We start from the raw sequence: 22550 nt of genomic DNA on the forward strand, positions 1-22550 counted from the left end.
GACAAGAAACTTCTACTTTAAAATGACACCAAAGAGTGTAAATTATATTATCTTCCACTTACAGCAGGTCTTCAGCAGCACGACAGTGTGTGCTATATATTGAAAGCTAGGCTTGCCAGAGGTCAAAATTAGATCCTGAGAAGCAAGCAATGGGAAGCATGTCTGGCACTAGCTCTCAATCTCATATCAGCCTCTAGAAGAAAGAGCAAAATGGGGGGGAGGGAGAGAGTACTAGAAAGAAGGATGAGGTGGAGGTGAAAAAAAGCTAAGAGAAGTGCCAATATTTATTTCCCCATGAATAAAATCCTACTTACAGAAAAATTGACAGAAGTTGCAATAATGACAGCCAGCCCTCTCGCTCATTTCCATTTCATTCATAAGCTTTTCTCCCTTGGACACAGAACTGAGTGGCAAGATTACACCTACGGATCTATCCAGCTCCATTCCTCTATTTTTATTTACTGTTCTATGATATCACATATGAATACTTCAAGGATTATATTTAATCTTCTTATCAGCTGGTTTAAAGATAAGGCAAACATTATTTCCCCACGTCCAGGAAAACGCTACTGATTTGCATTGCTTCCACATATTACATTGCTTTGTCAGCTCATTGGACTAAATGTAACTGATTAAATGAGCAAAAATCCACCTTTGCAGAGATGTACCATAACCAAATTGAATATTTCAGAATATTCAGGTACGTAGGTGGATGCACAACCAGAGAAAGCAGACAGTAAAGGTTTTAAGGAGTTTCATAGGACTAGACCGACCAATGCAGAACTGCCTTACTTCTGCTCATTTTGTATGCCAGCAGCGTTAGCCCACTCTAGAGGCTAACACTGCTGGCATACAAAAAAGAACATGAGGCAGAATAGCATACAGGCAACTGTAGTTATATGATAAAAATTATATTCCTAGAGAACTGAGGATATGGGAACTGATCCCACTCCAAAAAAAAAAAAAAAAAAAAGCACAGAGGAAATCTGGTAGTCGCCTCAAATCTTAAGGATTTGTAACTATCCAGTGGGAGATTATCTCTATTGCTCACTCAGTCCTCTCATAGGATGTTTTGCAATGCACTGGGAAAACAAAAAGCAGCAAGAAATCCTCTATCCAGTTCTGTTTTAAAGGCAAATGGAAACATCACACGCCACAAAATGAGCCAAGAATGAAGCTTTCACTCATGAGATTTATAAAGTGATTGGTTGACATGGCATTAACTTCAGAGGAGGCCAAGTTAAGCCAGTGGTGATTGTTTTCACAATCCAACACAGCCCAGCTAACTTGCATACTTTGTCAAATCAACAGGTGGCCCAAAGCATTTTACTGCAAGTGCTTATCTTTGTGTCTTGCCTGCAGGAGGGGAAACAGCATGCTGCACTGTCCCCCTGCTAGTCAGCTCGGTGTTTTTGAACTGCAAACATGCAACTAAAAGAACGCAACAAGTAAAGGTTCCCCTACATACGTTTTTCTGACATTAGCTTAACCTGATTTCAAAATAGAAAATTAAGTGAAAAATGGTAGTTTCATTCTGAAACAGACTTCGCATTTTGCATTATTTCAGACTATCCAGCCTATGAAACCTTGTCATATGTGGACACCCTGCAAGCTTAGATGATCCACATCCACACGAGAGCAAAACTCGTAGAGCAATTCATAGATGTCCAGCAATGACAGCTGCCAAACTAACAAGCAACACAAATGCCTGCTCTCCCTGTCCTCCTTCCTAGGCAGGACGTGCTCCGATTCAGAAGAAGCTTCCCCAGGAGTAAACCTGCACTGCAGGTTAACACATTTGCTAAGAGAAAAAAGCACAACTACTACTTGTACCTCTTCAGCTCTGACAGAACTTACCAGGCACTCATGCCACCCTCTCTGGTTTCAAACCACCATAACACCAATGGTGCAGAGCCACAGCAGCACAGCCTGCCTCCGTACCCAACCTCAGGCTGATCCTGAGCTGCTTCTACATCCACAGGAGCTCCCAGTGGAGCTGAGAAAGCACCCACTAAAGCGTGGGCACCTCCCAGAGGAGAGGGAATGCTTTGCCACCCTCTACAATGGCCCTGCCAAGGGGAAATGCAGTGCAGGTGGATACCAAAGGAAGAGGTAAGAACAGCAGGCAGTAACAATCACTACATAACGAATATTTTTATAGCAAGGGAAGTGACAATCAGTGTCTCACACTAGAATTTTTCAGTTAGAAACTCAGACAAGGCTTTTGTAGACTCCTGCTAACACAGGTATCCAGGAAACAACAGCAGTGATGAAAAAGCTGAATATCTTTAGATTGTCAGCAGCAAAACAAGGTTACAGACTTGGTCAGCAACCCTGCTGTGTTATTACAGAACACTGCAAGCCATCAAGTATATCTCATGGAGTGATAAGATAAATTTACAAACCAATAACAGAAATGCAAGATAAGGAGTCAGAGAACGAGCTTTGCCAGCCATCGCTGCAACAGCAGCATTGAGCACAGGCTTTGGTTTCTCAGAAAGCACCATCCATGACAGCCCAAACAGCACCGAGCCACTGCATCTCAGCCAGCACTCTGCCACGAGGGCAGCAGCTTCAGTTCTGCCACCAGCAGCCTCAGCAGCACATACGAAACCTTTCAAGAGAAATCAGTTCAACGTCATTACACTGGCAACAAGCATTCAACAGCCACTATCATCTTTGCATAGCTGTAACCTTTCCATAAGGAAACTGACCACAGCAATCTAAATTTAATCAGTTGTATTTCCCAAATGTAACTTCAGAAGCTCAGCTTTCCACTGATTCTTACCATAAGCCTTAATTCTAAAGACATGAAATAGTACTGTTACAAACATGTCAACACATATAGATGCTACACATAACTTCTGCTAGAAATACCCTGCCATGCTGTATACCTTCAGGGAAAATGTTTTTGCTTTCCATTCTCTCCAGTTGTCATTATGTTGAGGCAGATTTCAAGGAGAGAATTCTGCTTCTCAATGCTTTCAATCTGCCAGGTGTAACTTCAGGATTAAGATAATTAAAAAATAGATAAAAATGTGATTTAAGTGCTGAATATATCACATAGGATGTCTTATCCCAGAAGACAGTACTATGTACAAAACTTACAGGTAGGAAAACCATGTGTTTGAAAATAAAGATTTAAAAAAAGAAAAAAATAATAAAATAAAAGAAGGAAAAGAAAAAAAAGAACATAAAGGCAACCCAAAGACCCGAAAGCACAACAACTTAAAAAAATATATATCAAAAAACACCTGAGGAATTTTCAGCATCACAGTGATTATTTTGATCATTTTGCAAACCTCCTGCTTTTGGAGTTAAACATGGAAAGATAAGCTCCAAAGGGAAACTAGAAGAAATTAAGTCACAACATGTCATAGACAAGAAATTGGGTATGGACCCCGGATGCTTGGCATGACTAATGCTGCACTTCAAATACTCAAAAGACAACTCTGGAAGATAGATGCTGATAACATGAGAGCAGCTTTCATATGCTACTTCCCACCCTACAATCATTAGACATTAGCATTAGACAACTTCAGTTCCTTCCTTCCTCAGGCCCCAAACGTATAATCTCTGTTTTTACACATGGAAATCTAACCCTTCTTTTACAGATACGGTCACTACTTCTGAGCTCATTAATATTGGTACTTCCAAACTTCTGCAGTTTAATGGCCTCTCTCCGTTAGCAGCTACTACCAACAGCCTTTTCATAAAGTACAGGAAACTTGTCAGCAAGTCAATATAGACTTGCCCCTGCAGTCTGTATCTTTCTAATACCCTACAGCTCAAGGGCAAGGATGCAGAGAGATGCAGATGCAGTCTAGCAAACACACAGAGCATGACAAGTATTACTGCTTCCGCTCAGTCCCACACACACAGCTACTGCTTCCTTCTAACCGTTTTGCAAGCACACGTTGAGTTTTACCACCCACATCCTGCCAGTCCCTGCAAAGCAGAAGCGAGCAAAAACACATTTACAACCCCAGTACAGAAAGTGATGGCATCCTGTATGAAGCTGGTATAGGTTCCTCAATTCTCAACCAGAATTCATCTCTGAAGACATACAGAGGGAGAGTATGGAAACTGCTGAAGCCAATGTGCACAAGGTACGTGACTCATGGCATAATGTGCTCTGTAATGACTACAGATCACCCTCATTTGATCTCTCTCTAATGGACCAAGTATGGCATTTCTCTAGAGCACAGTCTTACCCCTCCACCTGTAGACCTTAGTATGATATACAGGTGCCCACATACTTCTGACAGTGTCTGGCACGTGCAGGAAGAGCAGCAGACAGCCCAGCATCAGCCAGCCGGTCACTGGCAGAACAGGGAAGGCTGCTCACACCTCCCAGACTTTACTAGTGCTTAATGAGTTTGCTCCCACCTTTCTAGAATGTACTTCACCCCCCACAGCAAAGCCCTTAGGGACTCGCTTACCTCCAAAGACTACAGAAAGGAAAATCCCTGCACTTTGCCACTAAAGCAGTCCATGTAAGTAAGTTACATCACCACGTGCAGCTGGCTCTAACTTGCTTCTGGCCAACTCTGGATACTCCAATATGTGGAATAACACCTGAGTTACCACAGACCTAAACCACAGAACTACACAGCGATAGGAAGGGTGGTAACACAAATAAACTGATACAGTGAAAACAGACCTAAAACAATGTGCTTCAGTAACTGCCAGCTACCAAGTAACAGCTGAAAGCTGTCAGCACCTGTCTGGCCTCATCCCGAGCATATCCTGGCTGCCACAGCTTCTTCAACAGAAACTTCCTGCTCATCTAAATTATAGTTTAGGCATATTAAAGAGAAGATAAGGAGCTGATAGCACTCATTTAACATGGAGGCCGCGACACAGTTTCTAAATCTTTAATAGCTATTTGTCGTTCAGTCCCTCGCTCGCTTTGGTAACCAAACCCCGACCCGGCGGTCTCTCGTTACTCAGCGAGGAAGGGGCATTTCTATAGCGGTGACGGAGCGCTCAGCCCAGGCGGCGTGCCCACACCTGTGTGCTGCGGAGTGTGAGCGGCAACAAGGCTGCAGTGCGAGGACACGTGTGGGAGCAGGGCGGGAACGGCCTTTCCCCTCGGGGATTCCGCACGGGGAGCGGGCGGAGCGCCGAAGCGACATGAGCCCGTCTGGCGGGCGGCCTGGCGGCACGGCTCCCGCTGCGGCACAGCGCGGTGCCCGGAGGTCGGGGCTCGTGCTTTCTCCGGGCGGAGGGAGGGAACGCCGCAGGTGCAGCCGGGAGAAGTGGCGGACAGAGAACGGCGGCACCTGCACTCACCATCGGTAGCAGCCTTCGCTGGCCTCCAGCGTGAAGTTGACGCGGGTGCCGCGGGTGAAGGGCAGCAGCACTTTGGGGATGTTGAGCTTGGAGGAGGCGGCGAGGCGGTGGAGAAGGAGCAGGAGGAGCAGCGCCCAGGGCGCGGGGGGAGCCATGCTCCTCCACGGGGAGCGCCGCCGCTGGGGGCGGGAAAGGGCGGCAGTGCGCCGCGGGCGGAGGGACGTCAGCGGCGGGGCAGGGCGGGACGGCGCCCCGGGGGGGGCGGAGGGGCGAAGGGAGGAGAGGGGATGGGCCTGCCCTGCCCTGCAGCCCTGGCGTGGTTGAGGTCGATAAGGGACTCGTTGAGCGTCCGAAGCACGGAGGTGTGCGGCGATTTGGTTATAATAGACTTTACCGATTAAAAACGCAACCTGAATCCTCCCCCCAGTTCAAAAATACCAGTGAGGAGGTGTGTGTCACCTCTCAACTTTTACATTATGTATCGCTATATATTGTACTCTCTCTGCGCTGGTTGTGCTACTTAGAGTGTTACTAATAGCTAGGCTAAACAGTGTTTTTGTGATTAAAAGTTATATCCTTCAAATACATCCTATATCCTTTCTATGTAATTCAAGTAGGAAGACTTATTTTCCTGTACTCTTCGTGCCGTAGGTGAAGAAGTGGTGCGTGGACCAAAGTGCAGAAAGAGGTTAAGGAAGCCAGAAAGGGAACTGTGTGGGACGTGAACTCTGCAAGCCAGGTGAATGCAGTGGTGATCGTGGTGTGAGCAGCTTGGAGCCCCTCCAAGGAGCACAGTAAGTAGGTGGATTTTGTCAGCTGGCCTTATGCTGGATTGACCTTTTCCTGTAGTGCTCAGAAGTGCGGTAGGACAGCATGGAAAGAATAGAGAGTGAAGACTCAACCAGCACTGATAGATCTGTAAATATTTAAGTATTCAGAGCCTGAAATGGAATCCAAGAAGCACACATTTCAATTAAGCATTTTTTTTTTTGCTGTTTTTTGTAAATACCTTGCAAAACACATGCTTTACCACAAGGTACTTATTGGACTTTGTAGTGGAGGACAATATCGTAATGCTCATTTCACTTTGTTGCAGGTATTTTTTGCTGAAAATTTAAAATGAATGGATGATGTATGTAGGAATAATCATTGTTCCATATGATGAAATTTCTGTATTTATTAATTTGATTTTTTAGAAGATTGGACACACCTTAAAGTACTCTGAAAAAAACATTGTATTTTGTAAGTCAAAAGCCAGACTGATATTGCACTCATACCTTGTTGACAGTGTTCACTCACATATATAATTATTTCGCCATATGTTTAGCAGTATGATCTTTTTACCATTCAGTACATGAGAAAAGTCAAACTCCTTGAATTAATCACTTCTATCATGAATGAATTTGGTTAGATATTCAGTGAGATAAGGGACACAAAGAAGGGAAGAATCATTTTGATTTTAAAGTATTTGAATTCTGATTAGAGAGTTTGGATGCCATTCAGCGGCATAGCTCATATGTTGCCCATTTACAATTTACATTAACAAGTTCACTGATTCTCATCTATTCTAAGCAAGTAAGTTTACACAGGACTTTTTATTTACGTAGGAGTATACTTTTTTCCAGTATTTATTCAGCTATAGTGTGTTAGTTGTCAGACTGTTCCCTGTTCTGTCCTATGGGGATGTGTTGTGCTGGACAGCTCACTTCTCACTGCAGCTTCTGTTTGTATATTGCTCATTTTCTGAATGCACATAATGAAATGGCATGGCTTTAGAGAAGGGCTGAACTTCACAGCTGCAATGTAAGTCACTGGGAACTGGGCCCAGAAATACTTACAGTATTAAAAGTTCTGGCAAATCAAGGAACTACACACTACACTGCTCCCCAAAAAAATGATACTTCTTTGTGTACTCTGTCACAGAGTTCATAATCTTCTTTCATAGATGTGTTCTGGAGAAAAGTTCAGAAAAGAAAGACTCAGATATTAGGGAAGGATGGGATAAAATAGCCCGTGATCAAATCAATACCTTACGTTTACAGTCGATTCCAACGTAATTACAGCAGAGTGGCTAAGGAGTAGATAGCCAGTACTTTGCTTTGAATGAGGTGAGAAAAAAGTGCTTCCTAGCTGTTAAAAATTGCTTTTGCAATCTGAGTGTATCTTAATCTGCAGTACCTGATAAGTAACTATTCTGTATAATTGGAAGATTGTTGTTCTTGTATAGTTAGACCTGGGTGACTTAAAATATTTCATAAGCGACATCAACGTGAGCTTAAGACCTGAAGCAATTAAATATCTGACATCAGAAGCTTTCAAAACAATTGTAAGAAGTGCATTATGGAGAAGACATTGATGAGCAACTCTGCAATTTCCATTAGACAGTAAAATTATGAAGTAAGTATTCTACTTACTTAAATTGAAAGTATACATTGTGACACTGCGTTATCATTAGAGACTGTTTTGGAAAAGAATAGGATAGGAGGAAGACTTGCTGCACACTCTGAGAAGTTACTAAACTTGTTGGTTGACAGTATAATTGCTGCAGTGCTTGGGTTTCTTTTTCTGTACTAGTATGGGACTAGTATGGAGTCAGCACATCTTTCTCAGGCTGAAATGGCAGTACAAAGAGTGTAGAAGTAGTTTCATGTGGAACGATGGTTAGCTGGCACATTAGACAATAGGAGCAGGAAGGATGTTTTTGTAATGTGAGATGTTTGTACACTGATATGCATGTAAAAGTAAGCCTGATGAGGAGCAAAAATGGAAATGTTTTTGGTCACAAAGAATGCAATTATTGAATGATGATGGGGAGTACTTTAATGAGCTGTTTGGCTGTGAGAAGGATAAAGGCAAACGGTTATTCTCCAAGCAGCTGAGACTGAGTAGAAGCACGGTGTTTTAAAGAAATTTAAGAGGCAATCAAAATACACTGAGTAAATAACAAAACACCAGGTGCTGATGCAGCTTTTTCACTTGTCTTCTCGAAGAATTGCCTCAGCTCTTCCCCTGTCTCAGATCTCGAGGATATACAATACGTGTCCTGTTTTAGCAGTACAACTGCTTGCAGGGGTTATGTTCAGGAAGGTTGAACCAACTTGATGTGGATACTAAGCATGTATCTGTATGCGTTCCTGGATTCAGGCCTGAGTATCTGCCAAATTCTTATCAAAGAAAACATCAGCTTCAGAAGAAAAAGCTTACTTTAAAAAAAAAAAAAAGAAAAAAAAGAAAAAAAGCACCTGCCTTTATTTTCAGGCATTTCATATTTTAAAATGTCTGAATAATTTTAAATCTTCCAAAGTAGTTCTAAACAAAACAAACAAAATATCAAGTGTATATCAATATCAATTGCAACTCAAAAGGTTAAATTCTAGCCAAGTAACATCATGAGGTCTGGAAGATTCTATTAAAGTATACTTGTTTAAGCTTAGTATTACTAATTGAGAAGTTTCAACCATATCCTGCATGGATATGTCTGTATGCGTTAACAGTATAGGGCTCTGTGTTGTATGAGCAGATAAATGCATTGTATACAGTCTAATTGTATGGACAGTTTCATGAAACTAGGAAAATCAGATTTCACACAGTAGATCAATGAAAAAAAAATCTGCGCTGTTGCCATTATGAACCTTTCAGATAAATTAAAGTCTGAAGAAAGGCAACCAAGTAATTGTAATTGTAGTATGTTTAATGGAAAGACTGTTCTTTTAAGAGTGTGGATTCTATGGTTGAGAATTCAAGGAGGACACACCAAGCTGAGTAGAAAATGAAAAGGCAGGTTAATGGAGTTGGAGAAAGAAAGTGGGCTGTTAGCAGTATATTTGTGTGAGAATATCAAAGATATCAGAACCTTTTTCTTCTGGTGTTTTTTGTTTAAGGAGGGTAAAATTATATCCTGCAAAATAGCTGGGAAACATTGGTCAATTTCCTTCCTTCTTATCAGGCCACATCTGATAACACTTGAGCTGCCCTCATTGTGTCTGTTTTACTCATCTGTGCTCTCAAAGTACAGTGTATTTCCTGGCTGACTATTTCTATAGCTTTCACTGCTTTGCTTTCTTCCTGCTTAGTTTGCTATTTGGTTCCATCCTCACATCTGCAGAGCCCTGTAAAATATCTCCATCAAAGAAGCACCAGCCATGGAAGTAAAGTAGTAGTCCTATGCATGAAAATGTACTTAAACAGTCAAGAGAAGAAAAATAGATTGTAACAGACATCCCTTCTTACTATGATAGGAGTGGTGGGAATTAGATCATTGTATTTGAGTGTTTGGTTATAACCAGCCATTATTTCAACTGTATAAAAGGTCTTACCAATGTGAAAATATACACAGCTGCTCAGCCTGAGTGGCAGAACTCACTGAGTATGCATCCATCCTGGTGTCAGAGGTGCACGGCTCAAGTACTTGCCTCTGTTAGGTCTTTGATCTGCTGCTACAGAGATTGAATTGCCAGAAAGTGCATTACATTTCATTACTTTAAAATAGATATCATAGACACAGTATATAAAACAACATTCATTTTTCAATTATTTCTTTATTGCTTTCTCTACTAGTAGAGTTATCATGTTCAATTTACTGTATTAGACTTTTTGTGTCTTCATACGCATATTGAAGATTTTATGAGAACACTCTCAGCCTTGCAACTATTCTCTACAAAACTAATGATGGATTCATAGCAACTGTAAAACTGAATACTTTCATTATTCCTGCCAGTATTTTCTTTCCAAGCTACATCATGAGAAGATGTTTGGCCAAAGGAAGGCATAAATTCAGGAAATTACTAAAATCAAGGCAGCCAGTTAATAGTAATAAGGAAAGTGTGTTAAATTCCAGCAAAGTTGATTTCTTTCAAATTATTTGGAAGGGACCACTTTTGTTTAGAAGCATCACTTAAATCAGAGCCAAATCTGTCATTCGTTGCTTTAATCTAGTCTGCCCTGGCTGCCATGGGTAGTTTTTAAACATGTACCAGGTAAGTGTGATGGAGTAACAAAGAGAAATGTAGCTCTTTATAAATCTCTATTCCTATTGTATAAAGCCATTTAATAAGCAAGACTTTCCCAGATAGTATAAACACCAAGAGCTTACTCAATTATTCAGAATGTCTGATAACACTGAGATTATGAAACAGTAACATCAGATAAAAATAAACGTTTTTAACATCGGAGTTTATCTACCTTTCTAATGTAAATTTATGGTTATTAAAGAAGCCTATTTATAGCTCTTTTCAAAGTGTTACATAATAGTGTTTTTTCCATGTGCCTTTATACAGAGATTGAAATCATATTAATGAGCTATTCACTGAACAACTGAATGAATGCATGAGTGATGAGAATTCACAAGAAATAGAAGAGTAACAAACAAACAAAAATCCCAACCTTTGTTTCCCCTTAAATACATCAGGGAAATTTAGGAAATCACAGAAGTCTTAAATCTTGAAAATAATTAGTCAAATGTATAAATAGGCTTATGAATATGTTTAGTGACTTAGGTAATGGCAATAAGGAAAATGAGTTATGATCTTTTCAAGGTTACTTAACTTCATATTATGGTATGTACACCTCAGAAATGTTAAATGGGCAATCAAGTACAATAGTTCTATGTCTTTTTAAATGTTAACACTGTTCCGAACTGTTTTCTTATTTTCTACGCTTTAAACACCAACATGGGACAATTTATTATGCTCCAGCATCTCTTCTGTCTTCCAGCAGAAGTACTTTGGGCAGAAGTCTTTTGACTTTGCTTAACCTAGCACTGGTAATGATTGTGTTATCCAAATGCCTCTTGAACACTGACATGTATGGGGAACAAACCTCTTCTGGGAAGCCTGAAGCATTGTTTGACCACCCTTACGGTGAAGAAATTTTTCCTATTGTCCAGCCTGACAACCTCTACTCACCTAGGACATGCCTTCCAGCCCTTTCATCACCTTTGTTGCCCTCCTCTCAATGTATTCACGTATCTTAAAATCCTTTTTATATTGTGGACCCACAACTGCACACAATGTTCAAAGTGAGGCCATACCTCTAGAGGGCTTCTGTACCTACCTACTCAGCAAGATATTTCTGTATTTTTCCATGCATGCTTGTAGTATATAACATGCATTTCAAATGTAAAATTAGAATTTACTTTCCACTTTAAGGTTCACGTAAGTACAAAAAAAAAATCAGGGACTCTTGCTGACCTTGAAGAAACATAACACAATTTCTGTTATTTCAATAATGAGTTCTTCCAAAGAAGATTTAACTTACTGCAGTGGAATGATAGTAGAAAACGCAGGAGGTGCTGCAGTATACACCAGAATACAATATGTTATGTGTGCATTAAAATCTGTATGGCTCTAAGTATGAAGTCTGATTGCACCATCTTGTTCAAATTAGCTCTAAAATCTACAGATTGTACTTCCTGAATCTATGATTGTATGATTCTTTCATATACCCAAGTAAATTTTGGGGTTGCAAGGATATTTCTGTCAAAGTATACTTTTAATGATTTTGCAGGTGAAAAATGCTTGAGGTATTACTGATTGCTTAATGATTCTTCAAACAGCAAGTGAAAGAGTTGCACAGAGATCAGGTGATTTTATTTATTAAGGTATATCCAGCTTCTTTAAGTCTGGACAATAGCTCTTAGAGATGCATAAAATTCTGTATGCAGTAGCCTCTTTTTTCACAAGTCTCATAACATTCAGTAGCTCTTGCAGGTGCTTGTACTTACTGAAGTTGTCTTCATGTTTTTTGGGGTTTTTTTTCCCCTCTTCTTCAGGTTAGGGATGAAGCTCAACTCATCCTGATTTCTATTGCATCACCATTCTTATGTGGAGAATTTAATTCATTAGGCTGTCAGTTTTCAATTCAGCAGGAGGTTAATATTAGTATGTCCCAAGGATCTGTATTATAGATAGTACTTAATGTATTCATTAATTATCTGGAAAGGCAGAAATGAAGGGTGGAAGAAAAAATGAGGTCAGCAGGATTTGCAGATGACAAAATTATTTAGCGTAAGTCTTTATAAGAAGAGGCTGTGAGGAACTTCATAGAAACAGAAGTAGACAAATTGGCAGCATAATGCTTGATGACAGTCAGACATTGACAAATGTAACCTAGTGCACATAAGAATGAAAATTCTGAACTGCTTGTTTGCATCGTCCTGTTCTAACTTATCAGTCATTCCAAAAGGCAAAAGTAACATCCAGCACAGTATAGAAATCCTCAGTGCTCAGTAGCAGTCAAAATCTACATAAGATAATGTGATGAAAAAAAAACATAAAACTGATACAATGTGATAGAAAAATATTAGTTCCAATTCAAAGTAAAAATTCACAATACACTAGGGTCATTCCATCCCTCTTAAAATAGGGACATTTCTGAATAATTTGGAAGTCCATCTTCAAGTCTGTTTTCTTTGCAATGTGAGAAGTTGGAAGCCCTTCATTATAACACATGCTGGGTACAGTTGGAATCTGAATAGTGTTTCTCTTCCTTTGCTTTTGTTTAATAAGGCTCAGTGCCATTTAGTGACATTTTCTTGAACAGATTTCTGTTGCTCTATGAAGAAAAGATCTGATCTCTACAAGATTTTATCAGCTCGCTTTTATTCTTATGCGATCACCCTGTGCGCATCAGCATCACTCTTCCATTTTATTTCTCCTAACTAGCTGGCATCTTGGTGATGCTGTTTTTTAAGTTCTTTATAAATGTTCTTTCTTGGGATCCCAGTGACATGTTTGTTTTCTCCTTTTTCCCCCCAGCTTGCTTTTTTTATTGGCTTTGGTTCCTTTTGTGGAAGTTTTCACTGTCTCAGATCAGCTCTTTGTATAACAAGTGTATTAATAAGGGGATAAAGAGACAGTTACTTATGAGTTTATTATCATTACACATACTAAGGTTAGGGACGAGGTTAGTTATGATATAAGCAAGAGTAATTCTACAAGACTAGATGGTTTTCTAAGTTGAACTTTGCTCCAGAGTGAAATTAAAGTATTTTGGAACATTTGTTCTTGATCTCTTGTAAAAAAAAAAAAAAAAAAAAAAAAAGTGGATGAACTTGGATGAATAATAACTAATCTTATCACTGTCATGTTCTACTTAAAATTTGTAAAACCCTTTAAGTGTCCCAGCTAAGAGCCCCAGAATTGCCACGCTGTCTTAAACTCTATAGCTTGTAGTTACTATTTGTGAATTGTTCTCTCCACATTTTTATGCAGCACTGTTCTAAATTAGGTACAAGAATGGAGAATTTAGCTTTTGTGTTTGTCAAATGAGGTTACTGATAGGTTCCCAGTAGTATGTTGTCTGAAGGCCTATGTTTTTGGCAATACTTAGTGATGAAAAGATTATTTTTCATTAATTTTCATTTCCAAAGATGATGCCCAAGGAGGTTGTGGATGTCTCATCCCTGGAGGCATTCAAGGCCAGGCTGGATGTGGCTCTGGGCAGCCTGGTCTAATGGCTGGCGACCCTGCACATAGCAGGGGGGGTTGATACTAGATTATCATTGTGGTCCTTTTCAGCCCAGGCCATTCTATGATTCTGTGATCATCTTTGCTCATAACTGACTGTTTTAATTGGTAATATTCAGACTCAAAGCAATTATTTGAGTAAAGATTTGTTATTATTTGAATATTTGAACTGTTTGGTTCTAGTTAATTAATAGGACAGGACAGCAGAGAAAGGTACTAAATTATTCACTAGCATTTGGCTAAATTGGAATGAAATGACCTTTTTCAAATCGAAAAACACTTGGTAAAAAGCAGACAAAGAAGATTTTTATGTATAAATAATGAAGGACTTTTTTTTTTTTAATTTAGAATTCAAATAAGTAAATAAATAACCCTACTCTTGTGTAGCTCTGTAAAACTGCGTACTTTGTTTTACTGAGTTCTGAATACATTTGACCCTCAAGGAATTTCCTTTCAGATCTGATCTTACATCTGCTTAGTTGTAAGGATTGTAATGCAAACCTACTGAGAAAAATTACACTGAAAGCCCCATAACCATTTTTTCCTTCCAATTTATGTCTGAGTTTCATTTTGCAATGAACTAAGGAGATTAGTTATGCTGCAGAACTATGTGCATGTGCAAGTACTATATTTGCAAAAAATAACATACGCTTCATAATTCAAATATTAAGCAATATCTCAGTCTCTTAACTGTGCCCTTTTCTTAATCCTATATCTTCTTGTATAGGACATAATTTAATTAAAAGCAACTAAATAGAGCTCAAAATATTCTTTCAGTGCAATAACCATCTGTAACGGAACTACATATTTTATTGACTTCCTAAATTCTTTTTAAAAAATTGCATCATTATAATTACAGGCAATTTGCCCCTCAGCAGATTTATGGACGCACTTATTTTGTACACTGCAAGCTCTGTGAATTGTTATACTTAAATTACATATTTTGCTTTAAATTGATCCAGAGATGTGAAATAAACATATCTGAAAAGTGGAAATACAGTCTGGAATTCACAATTGATTGCATTTGCTATAGCAAAATGTTGGCATTTTGCATACAGTGACCTGAGCCCTGCTACAGGCTGCACTTTGTTCCACTGGTATTGGTTGATACACATTCAGTCTAAGATTAGGGATAAAAAACAAAAAGACCCCAAGTTTTTCCCCTTAAAAAGACAAGAAAGGCAAATTTTGAACCGGGTTAACCTACTTTTCTTTCAGTTGGGAATGTAATGAATTGAAAAGCAAAGCATAGGTGCTTTTAACATTTTCAGTACTTAAATGAAAAATTAGAAAATAAAGTCAGTTTTCTTAACGTGTTAGAGACTCTCAGAGACAAAACATCACTCCCCAAAACAGCTTATCTGACCCACAAGCCTAGTTCAGGCTAGTGATCTGAAATTATACCTGGCTATTGATTATAGCTGGTTATATATTTACATGCATTATGCATTTGAATTTAGTTGCAACTTGTTTACTTTTTATCTTAGTGTTGCCCTTTTGCCTAATAAAGAAGCAAATCCCTACCATACTGGCTTACATCAATAATAAACTGCATTAATTGCATTTTAGTTACATTATTACAAATAGATCTCACATCACTTAATAATGCAGTCAAATGGACAGATTTACTTTGCAAACAACTGAAACTTAGCTGTTTGTAATATGTAAGTATTTGGGTTTTGATTAATGAAACAACAGCTTATATATTTGATACTGAGAAGCATAAGGTGTCCAAAGTTTTGTCTTCACATTAAGCTGTTCTTCACCCCCTGCCCCTCCATCCCTGTTCCTTATTTATCCAAACAGTGGGGAAATATGATTATCTAATAATTAACAAAGTGGGTAAACAGTTCAGTGTTCCGAGGCAAACAACCAGAAAGTAGGATCCTTTTCTAGAGAGGTCAAATTAGCATGTATTGTGCCAGAATTAGAAAGGGATAAACAGTACTTATCTTACGTCACAACTAGTCAATCAACTCCTCATGTGCTCCAGGAAGAGGAAAGATGAAGTGCTGTCAAACCCAAAGCATATCACACTTCAGGGATCAATGTGAGTAAATATTATGTACAATTTATTTCATACTGTGAACAACTCACAATCTTCTCTTTCTGAAGTTAGATATTCCCTAGGGAGGTTTCTAATTATCTGTAAGTTGAAAAGTCTGCCAACTCACCTGAAGTCCAAAATGTGCATGAGGTTTTATGGTCATCTCAGTATGCTGGCATCATGCCTGATGATTGGAGCAGTTATATAGTGGAGTAAAAGCCATCAGCAAAATGTATTTGAAAACACAAAGAAGGTACCTCCTCACAGGCTTACTTGTCTTGACAGTTCAAATGAATCAGATATACTGCAACTGTTCAGCTATACTTACAGGGAAAACGGTTTCTAATCTGGATAAATTCCGCAGTGAGCAGGGAATACTGTGTTTCGTGAGGAGGTTAATCTGTTCAAGGGAAAGAAGCCAGCAATGAGTTTTGCTTTCTCCCTCCTGTTTCATTATGCATACGTTCAAATAAATGAGTAATAGGTTGTGAGAAAACAGGCTGTTACAAAACATACAGACAAGTTCAAATAAAAATATGCTAGAATTTAAAACAAAAAAACAACTACGCACAGAAAATGTATGAAGTACCAGAATTAGACTAATTGTAGAAACAAATTTGTGTCCTTTTTCATGTGCATAGTTTTTTAATCTTAAATTACCTGTTCAAGTAGTGCTGGTGTATTGGGATAAGCCCTTCTGATGAGCTACCCTACACAAGAGCCCAGAATAGGCAACAGTTTTTATTTTGTTTTCTCCTTATTATTGAAGTTTGTACTCTGAAGCCTAATCTCTACTGCACAACTAAAATATAACCTGGAGAAAAATAATTTCCTTTTCTGCCACGTCCACTTCACCTACCAAGGTGCCACTGCTGTGAACTGTCTCCCCAACATTCCTGCAAGCCGGAGTTGTACTACTCGTAATTATAGGAATAGTAGTATTGATGATAGTGTCAATTGCACGAATAAATACCACTTATTTGATATGCCTGGTTTTTATTTGATATGCCTGGTTTTAAGGATGTACTGGACAATTTCCAGCATTACTAGATACAGATTTTGCTCTCATTAATTTTATGCATAAACAGTTCTGTAAGGGAGCCTCAGCCTCAGGCACCCCTCAGAACAGCTTAGTGAACATCTATGATAAGCTTTGGTTTAAGCCATGGAGAACTCAGTTTCAGAGGCAAGGCTGATACTGCTTTCACAAGGGGAAAGCTTGAAAAGCAACAAACTTCACTGCATGTCTTAATTCATCATACTTGAAACAGATGCTTTTTTTCATACATATGAAATTGCAAATATCTACCTGCTCTGCCAGGTTTGAATGAGGGACTTTCTCTCCCTCTCATAGAGGAAGGATGCATGGATTTCACAGAGATCAAGAATTTTAACTGAAGCAATAAAAGAGACGCAGGTGACCATTGTAGCAATTGAACAGACTGACACGATAGGAAAAGGTGTTTCACTAGAAGTGCAATGACAGAAAGATCAGAAGATTCCAGGTTTGCAGGGGAAACTTCACCAAGGGATCTTCAACCAGAGATCCTTCCCCAGTGGCAGTCAGCTCTTCAATGAGGTCTAAGAGCGGTGCAGCCAGGCTCCACCCCTTCCTGTCACACAGCCGAATTGCCTTCACCTGTGCTCCCAGGGCTGACTGGGTTCTTTCCCCAGCTGCTCAATCAGAGGTTCAGGCTGTGACGGAACCATGCAACCGTACAAAACTTACTTTTTAGTTACTCCCTTATTTTTTAGGAACAAATTAATAATTGCTAAATTTGAGAGAGCAACAAATACTCTCATGAGTTTTGCTGATTAGAGAAAAGGAGGACTGAGTGGGAAGAAGAATGGAAATCTGCAGCACGTAACAGGTCAGGGAGCTGGACTGCCTCAGCCATTGTCTTGCTTTGCTTTTTCCCAGCTTTTCTGGTGGCGAAGGAAGTAAGAAAAGCCACCACCACTCCCTGCTGCTACATTTAATCACCACGTGCCACAAATCAAGATGATATAAGCTGCAATTAATGCCATCCTAATATAAGAATGGGTGTAATCACTGTAGCTAAATGAGAAGGCTGCTAATTGTTGGTCATTGACATGCTTCAACAGATGAGCAGCCTATTAGTGTTAGAAATGAGGGAGGTTTATTACTACTATGTTATGTGATCAGCACGTCTTTGTCAAAATAACTTCCTGTGGAATAAAAGTAAGAAATGAGTTGCTCCCTACACAGTAAGAAAAATTTTGTTGGGATAGTTAAAAAACCATGATTTTGCTTTGCTTCAATTATGATAATTAGTCAGATGGTGTGGAAAACAAAAGGGTATTGTGTTTTTCTGAATTTCTCTTTGTGAATGCTATGAAGGATCCCTAACTCTGACACTTTCCAAAAGCAAGTGTTTCTTAAACTAGGACTGGAGCAGGATGTGCTAAGTCTATATTTGTCCCCATGATACTTCTATCATGTCTTTATATACGTAACATGTATATATATAAAATGTTCCTTTGCATATATGGATTTTTTTTTTAATTGCTATATGGCTAGGAAATGCTGGGATTTATTTGTTTTTTATTGAGGAAAATAAATGCAGATCTTGTCCCAGCTCTGGGAAAGCAGTAGAATTTGCCCCAAGTGGATTTTGTGTAAGTTCTGGATGACAGCTGCTCCAGCCACCCCGCAGAGCACCCCAGAATCATGCCCTACATGCAGAGCTAATGCGGGTGCTCCTTTGGTTCTATATCTCCTTGCTGATAGGGCTTGTCCTTGCCTCAAAGATTTCCAGCTTCCTTAAGGCGTTAAGCTGTTGCAGAGCCTTGTCTGCTTTTTCTAATTTCTGTGGGCAGTATATCCAGTTCTGGATCAATACCAGTAGAGTTCATTTTATAAAAATGTTGCTTGAAGACTGAAAAAGGGAATTTAAGAATACTGTGGGAAGTCTTGTAAGGATTGTTATCAATGTGACAGGAATGTTCTTCACCTTTTTAAAATTAAAGTGAATATCCCTACCATTCTGCTGTATATACCGCTTTGCTTTTGAAAGACTTTGTGTAACAGTTTAGCTTTTTATCAATAACCACAGTTTAGTTAGATGATGTGATGTGGAACAATTAGCTGAGAAGCTGCTTTGCCTTATTCAAATATGTTTTACCATTCCTACATTCTTAGAATCATTGCATCATAACCACTCAGCAACTGAAACATCTGTTTTCTGCTACCAGCCTTAATGTGTTGGACTATATTAGCTACCTAGTTGTTAAAAAAAGTCCTTCAAAATGTTGATATTAATTCATGATGGCTAATATAGTTTGAGTCTGACTATGTTAATTCATCACTAAGCTACACAGTGATATTTGAGAACAAATTAAAAAGGTTCAGTCTACTTATGGAAGATATTCCTATCCAAATGTGTAAACTTTTCATGGTGCCTGGGGAGACTTTATTTGAAGGCCTTTGACTCTGAAATAGAATTTCTGAATAGTTCAGAGCTTTAAAGCCTGGAAAAAGGCTAAGGTATCTAGTGGAGCTGTTGTGTACTTTTTCCTATTTCTGTAGTTCCTTTACTTTTGTTGTCTGTGCTCAAGTAAATATTGACATTGAAATTCCTTTAAGATAGTTCTTGTGGCATTACTTCATTGCAATTTATGAATCTAAAGCTAACACAGAAGTATGAAAATATCGATGTGGTTAATAGATTTGGAAATTGTAGGGGAACTATTATGTCACGGCTGAATTGATGGTAAAGCACCTGGTGAAGGGGGTGGCTGGCTCAGGAAGCACAGGTGCAAGCAGTTCAGGTGCTTTCATGTGACTGGAAGGGGTGGACCCTGGGTCCCTCCCTCCCTGGGCTCACTTAAGGGCCTGCCTCTGAAGGAAGAATGGCTCTTGGACAAAGGCTACTTGGGGGGAAGGAGTGTTCTATAGCTAGGGACCCTCATGGTTGGTTGGGTGTCAGCTTTTTCCTCTGTGTGATCACTGATATTCCTTTGCCTTGTATTGTGAAGAACTTATCAGAAGCAGGTTTGCTGCTTCCTACGCCCAACACTAATATTTCCAGCATGCCTTGTGTCATGATGATTGTTCTGATGATATATACCTCACGTGCTCCACTGAACTGCTGTCTTCTCTTGAGACTCCAGAGTTCTCTTAATTGTTCCATTTAGTTGTGCTATGATAGTTGTGCTATGAGTATCAGAACATCCATGCTCCTGTTTATGTTTTATGTGCTTGGCTTTAATTTGTAAGTAAAGGACTTACTTAATATTCTGATTATTTTTTCAAGTGATTTCTGGACTAGGGGATCTTCCTAGACTTTATTCTAGTGGCAATGTTTCTCTTCTACTTACTGATATCTTTAGAGATATTCCTTAAACTGCATTTCCTTTTTTATTTTTTTTTAAATATTTGCTTAAGTACCAATGCGTTGTTACTAGGCAATTATTATAGTAGTGGCATTGAGAAGGTGTAGCAATTGTTACTTGATTAATGAGGAGTGTACATGAGGCCATCAATAACACAAAGTAGTCCTGAAATCTGAAATGTAATCTTTTCTTGGTACAATACAAAAACTATACTTCTAAGCATTTTGTCAGTGTATGCTATAGTTTTACCACTAGCTGACTACCAGATGCCTGAAAGCATTGCTGTTCAGAGCAATCAGAAAACTGGGAAATACGAGACAGAAATTTGTGTTTCTTATATGTTATACATAGACTAAGTATCAATCATGTTATCAAAGCATTAAAAACTGGTACAGAAAAAATATCAACTAAATGCACTTAGTTGGCCATGTTAATTATTATTCAGAGACAACAGACAACGCGTTATTAACTTCATCGTGATTTTCTTCTGTGTTCCTGCCCACCCTGCGAAGTAGCTTGCTGCACCTCTCAAGGGGCCTATGATTTCTTCTTTGAAAACTTTTGTTGCTTTAGGGATCACCTCATTGTACTCAATACAGCTTTCTCCATTTTGGTACTGACTTGTCGATGTTTACGCTGCATGAAAGTGACTTAAGCCTCAGATTTCTTTCAGTGGTTGGTTTAAGGCTCTAAGCTGAGTCACTCCTGTGAATTTGAAAATGCAATTTAAGGACTTCTTGGAATAAATCTTTGCTGGGATTTGTATCATCTGAATTCTATTGTAATAGCCTGTGTCTCTCATCATGAAGATATGATTCTGAAGGCATGAAGTGGTGGCTAGTGGTATCATGCTCTATTGTTTTAAAACCAGAGGATTTCAGTTAGATGTAATTCAGCAAAGGAGAAGGACTCAAACAGCAAAGATAAGAATGTGAGAAGAATAATTGTGTCTTTAAGGAGCTTTCAGGCCTTGCATTTCCAGCTGTTCAGTACCACAGTGAGGAAGAGAACTGTATCAGTTTCTGAGCTATAAAAAGCACAGGCCTTTTTCTGCTCTGCTGGATTATCGGAATCAATAATTCCACATTTTCTGCACACTGTGAAAGTAAATGTCTGATCTCAGTCATGTCATCACATGGAAGATCAAAGCCCTCGGGATCAAAGAGATTAAAGAAGCACAGGTTCTCAACATTGGAAAACATTAGATGAGTTTCTCAGAAATTTTAATTAATGAATATCTATTAAAAACAAAAAAGTTTCAGTGAGAATAAATGTCCCATTTCTTTTTGTTTCTTTCCAACCATTTCATCTTATCTGTAGCACACCTATATATATATATATATATATATATTATATATATATTATTTTTATGCTACCTGTTTCAAAAGCTTAAACCCAAAATAGTTGACAGTAAATTATTTGTGATGTCGTGTATTTCTGTCTGGAGGGTGTCTTGGCCCTAAAAGAACGGATCCTTTTTTTAAGCATTGAAGCTGAAGCACGGTCTCTGAAGATTGGCACTTTTTTTTTTTTTTTTTTTTTTCTCCTCAACGGAGCTCACATTGCCATGATGAGAAATGGGGGAGAGATGTTGGATGTGGCAAATTGCCTCCATCTAGGGAGGGGGATACCTATATGAGTCTGGCCCTGATCAAACTGACTGGGATTATTCCATCTCTTGCATTATTCCAACTCTGAACATTGCAGTCAGTAACAGGATAGTTCATAGGAAGCTAAAATAGTACTGTAAAGTGCAGTAATTTGCAAATGACCCAAAGGATTAATCACATGCAGATTATGGATAACTGGGTCTGCAGACCTAAGACTCACGTTATCATGGATTTGCTGTCACTCTTGTCTCTAACTTCATTGTTTTTTAATCTGGAAAAAATCCTTGTGTTCCACTATTCATCAATATTAGTCATTTCACCAAAATGAAACATTGTAACTAAAGTCAATTTCTATTTTGTGTGAGCTTGAGGAACTAATGAAGGACTTTTGCTGTCACTTCCAAAAGGAGATCATTTGCCAATTTCTCTCATTCTCCTAAATATGCAACAAATTACATGGACAGATGTAATAAACCAATACAGTTACTGGTGGCCTGACCACGCAGTCTCTTCCTACAGGACACTATTCAGACACATCTTTCTATTTGCCAAAGTAAGGCTTTGCTAGTAAGTTGGACTCCAGTACCCTGCTTCAAATGAATCTGCACAAGGGGATCCCTTCAAAGAGGCCAATCACATCCATAGCCTGAAAAGAGTTCCTGGGAAGACCAGGATTGTTATGTAAGGGGGAGAAAAAATAAAAATAAAAAAATTTCAATCTGAAGCCACATTATGAAGTATTTCCCTTTGAACTCTTCCCTTCCCAAAGGTGTTTTT

General features: G+C 39.0%; 1 protein-coding gene and 1 long non-coding RNA gene across 2 annotated transcripts in view; one reads left to right on the plus strand and one right to left on the minus strand.

The window, feature by feature from the left end:
• NUP210 (nucleoporin 210) overlaps positions 1-5497 on the minus strand; it is a 61112-nt gene extending 55615 nt beyond the window's left edge. Inside the window, exon 1 of the mRNA XM_019620031.2 lies at positions 5296-5497. Coding sequence (XP_019475576.2) covers positions 5296-5450 — 155 coding nt within the window. The 5' untranslated portion in view covers positions 5451-5497. The remainder of the gene's footprint in view (positions 1-5295) is intronic.
• LOC146543399 (uncharacterized) lies at positions 3923-21494 on the plus strand. The gene is made up of 3 exons (XR_014886271.1): positions 3923-4109; positions 5947-6089; positions 20609-21494. It is a non-coding gene; the product is annotated as an uncharacterized LOC146543399 (long non-coding RNA).
• The last annotated feature ends 1056 nt before the right edge of the window (positions 21495-22550 follow it).

Source organism: Meleagris gallopavo, chromosome 14, assembly GCF_905368555.1.
Source record: "Meleagris gallopavo chromosome 14, MGAL_WU_HG_1.1, whole genome shotgun sequence".
In the NCBI taxonomy this organism is placed as follows: Eukaryota; Metazoa; Chordata; class Aves; order Galliformes; family Phasianidae; genus Meleagris; species Meleagris gallopavo.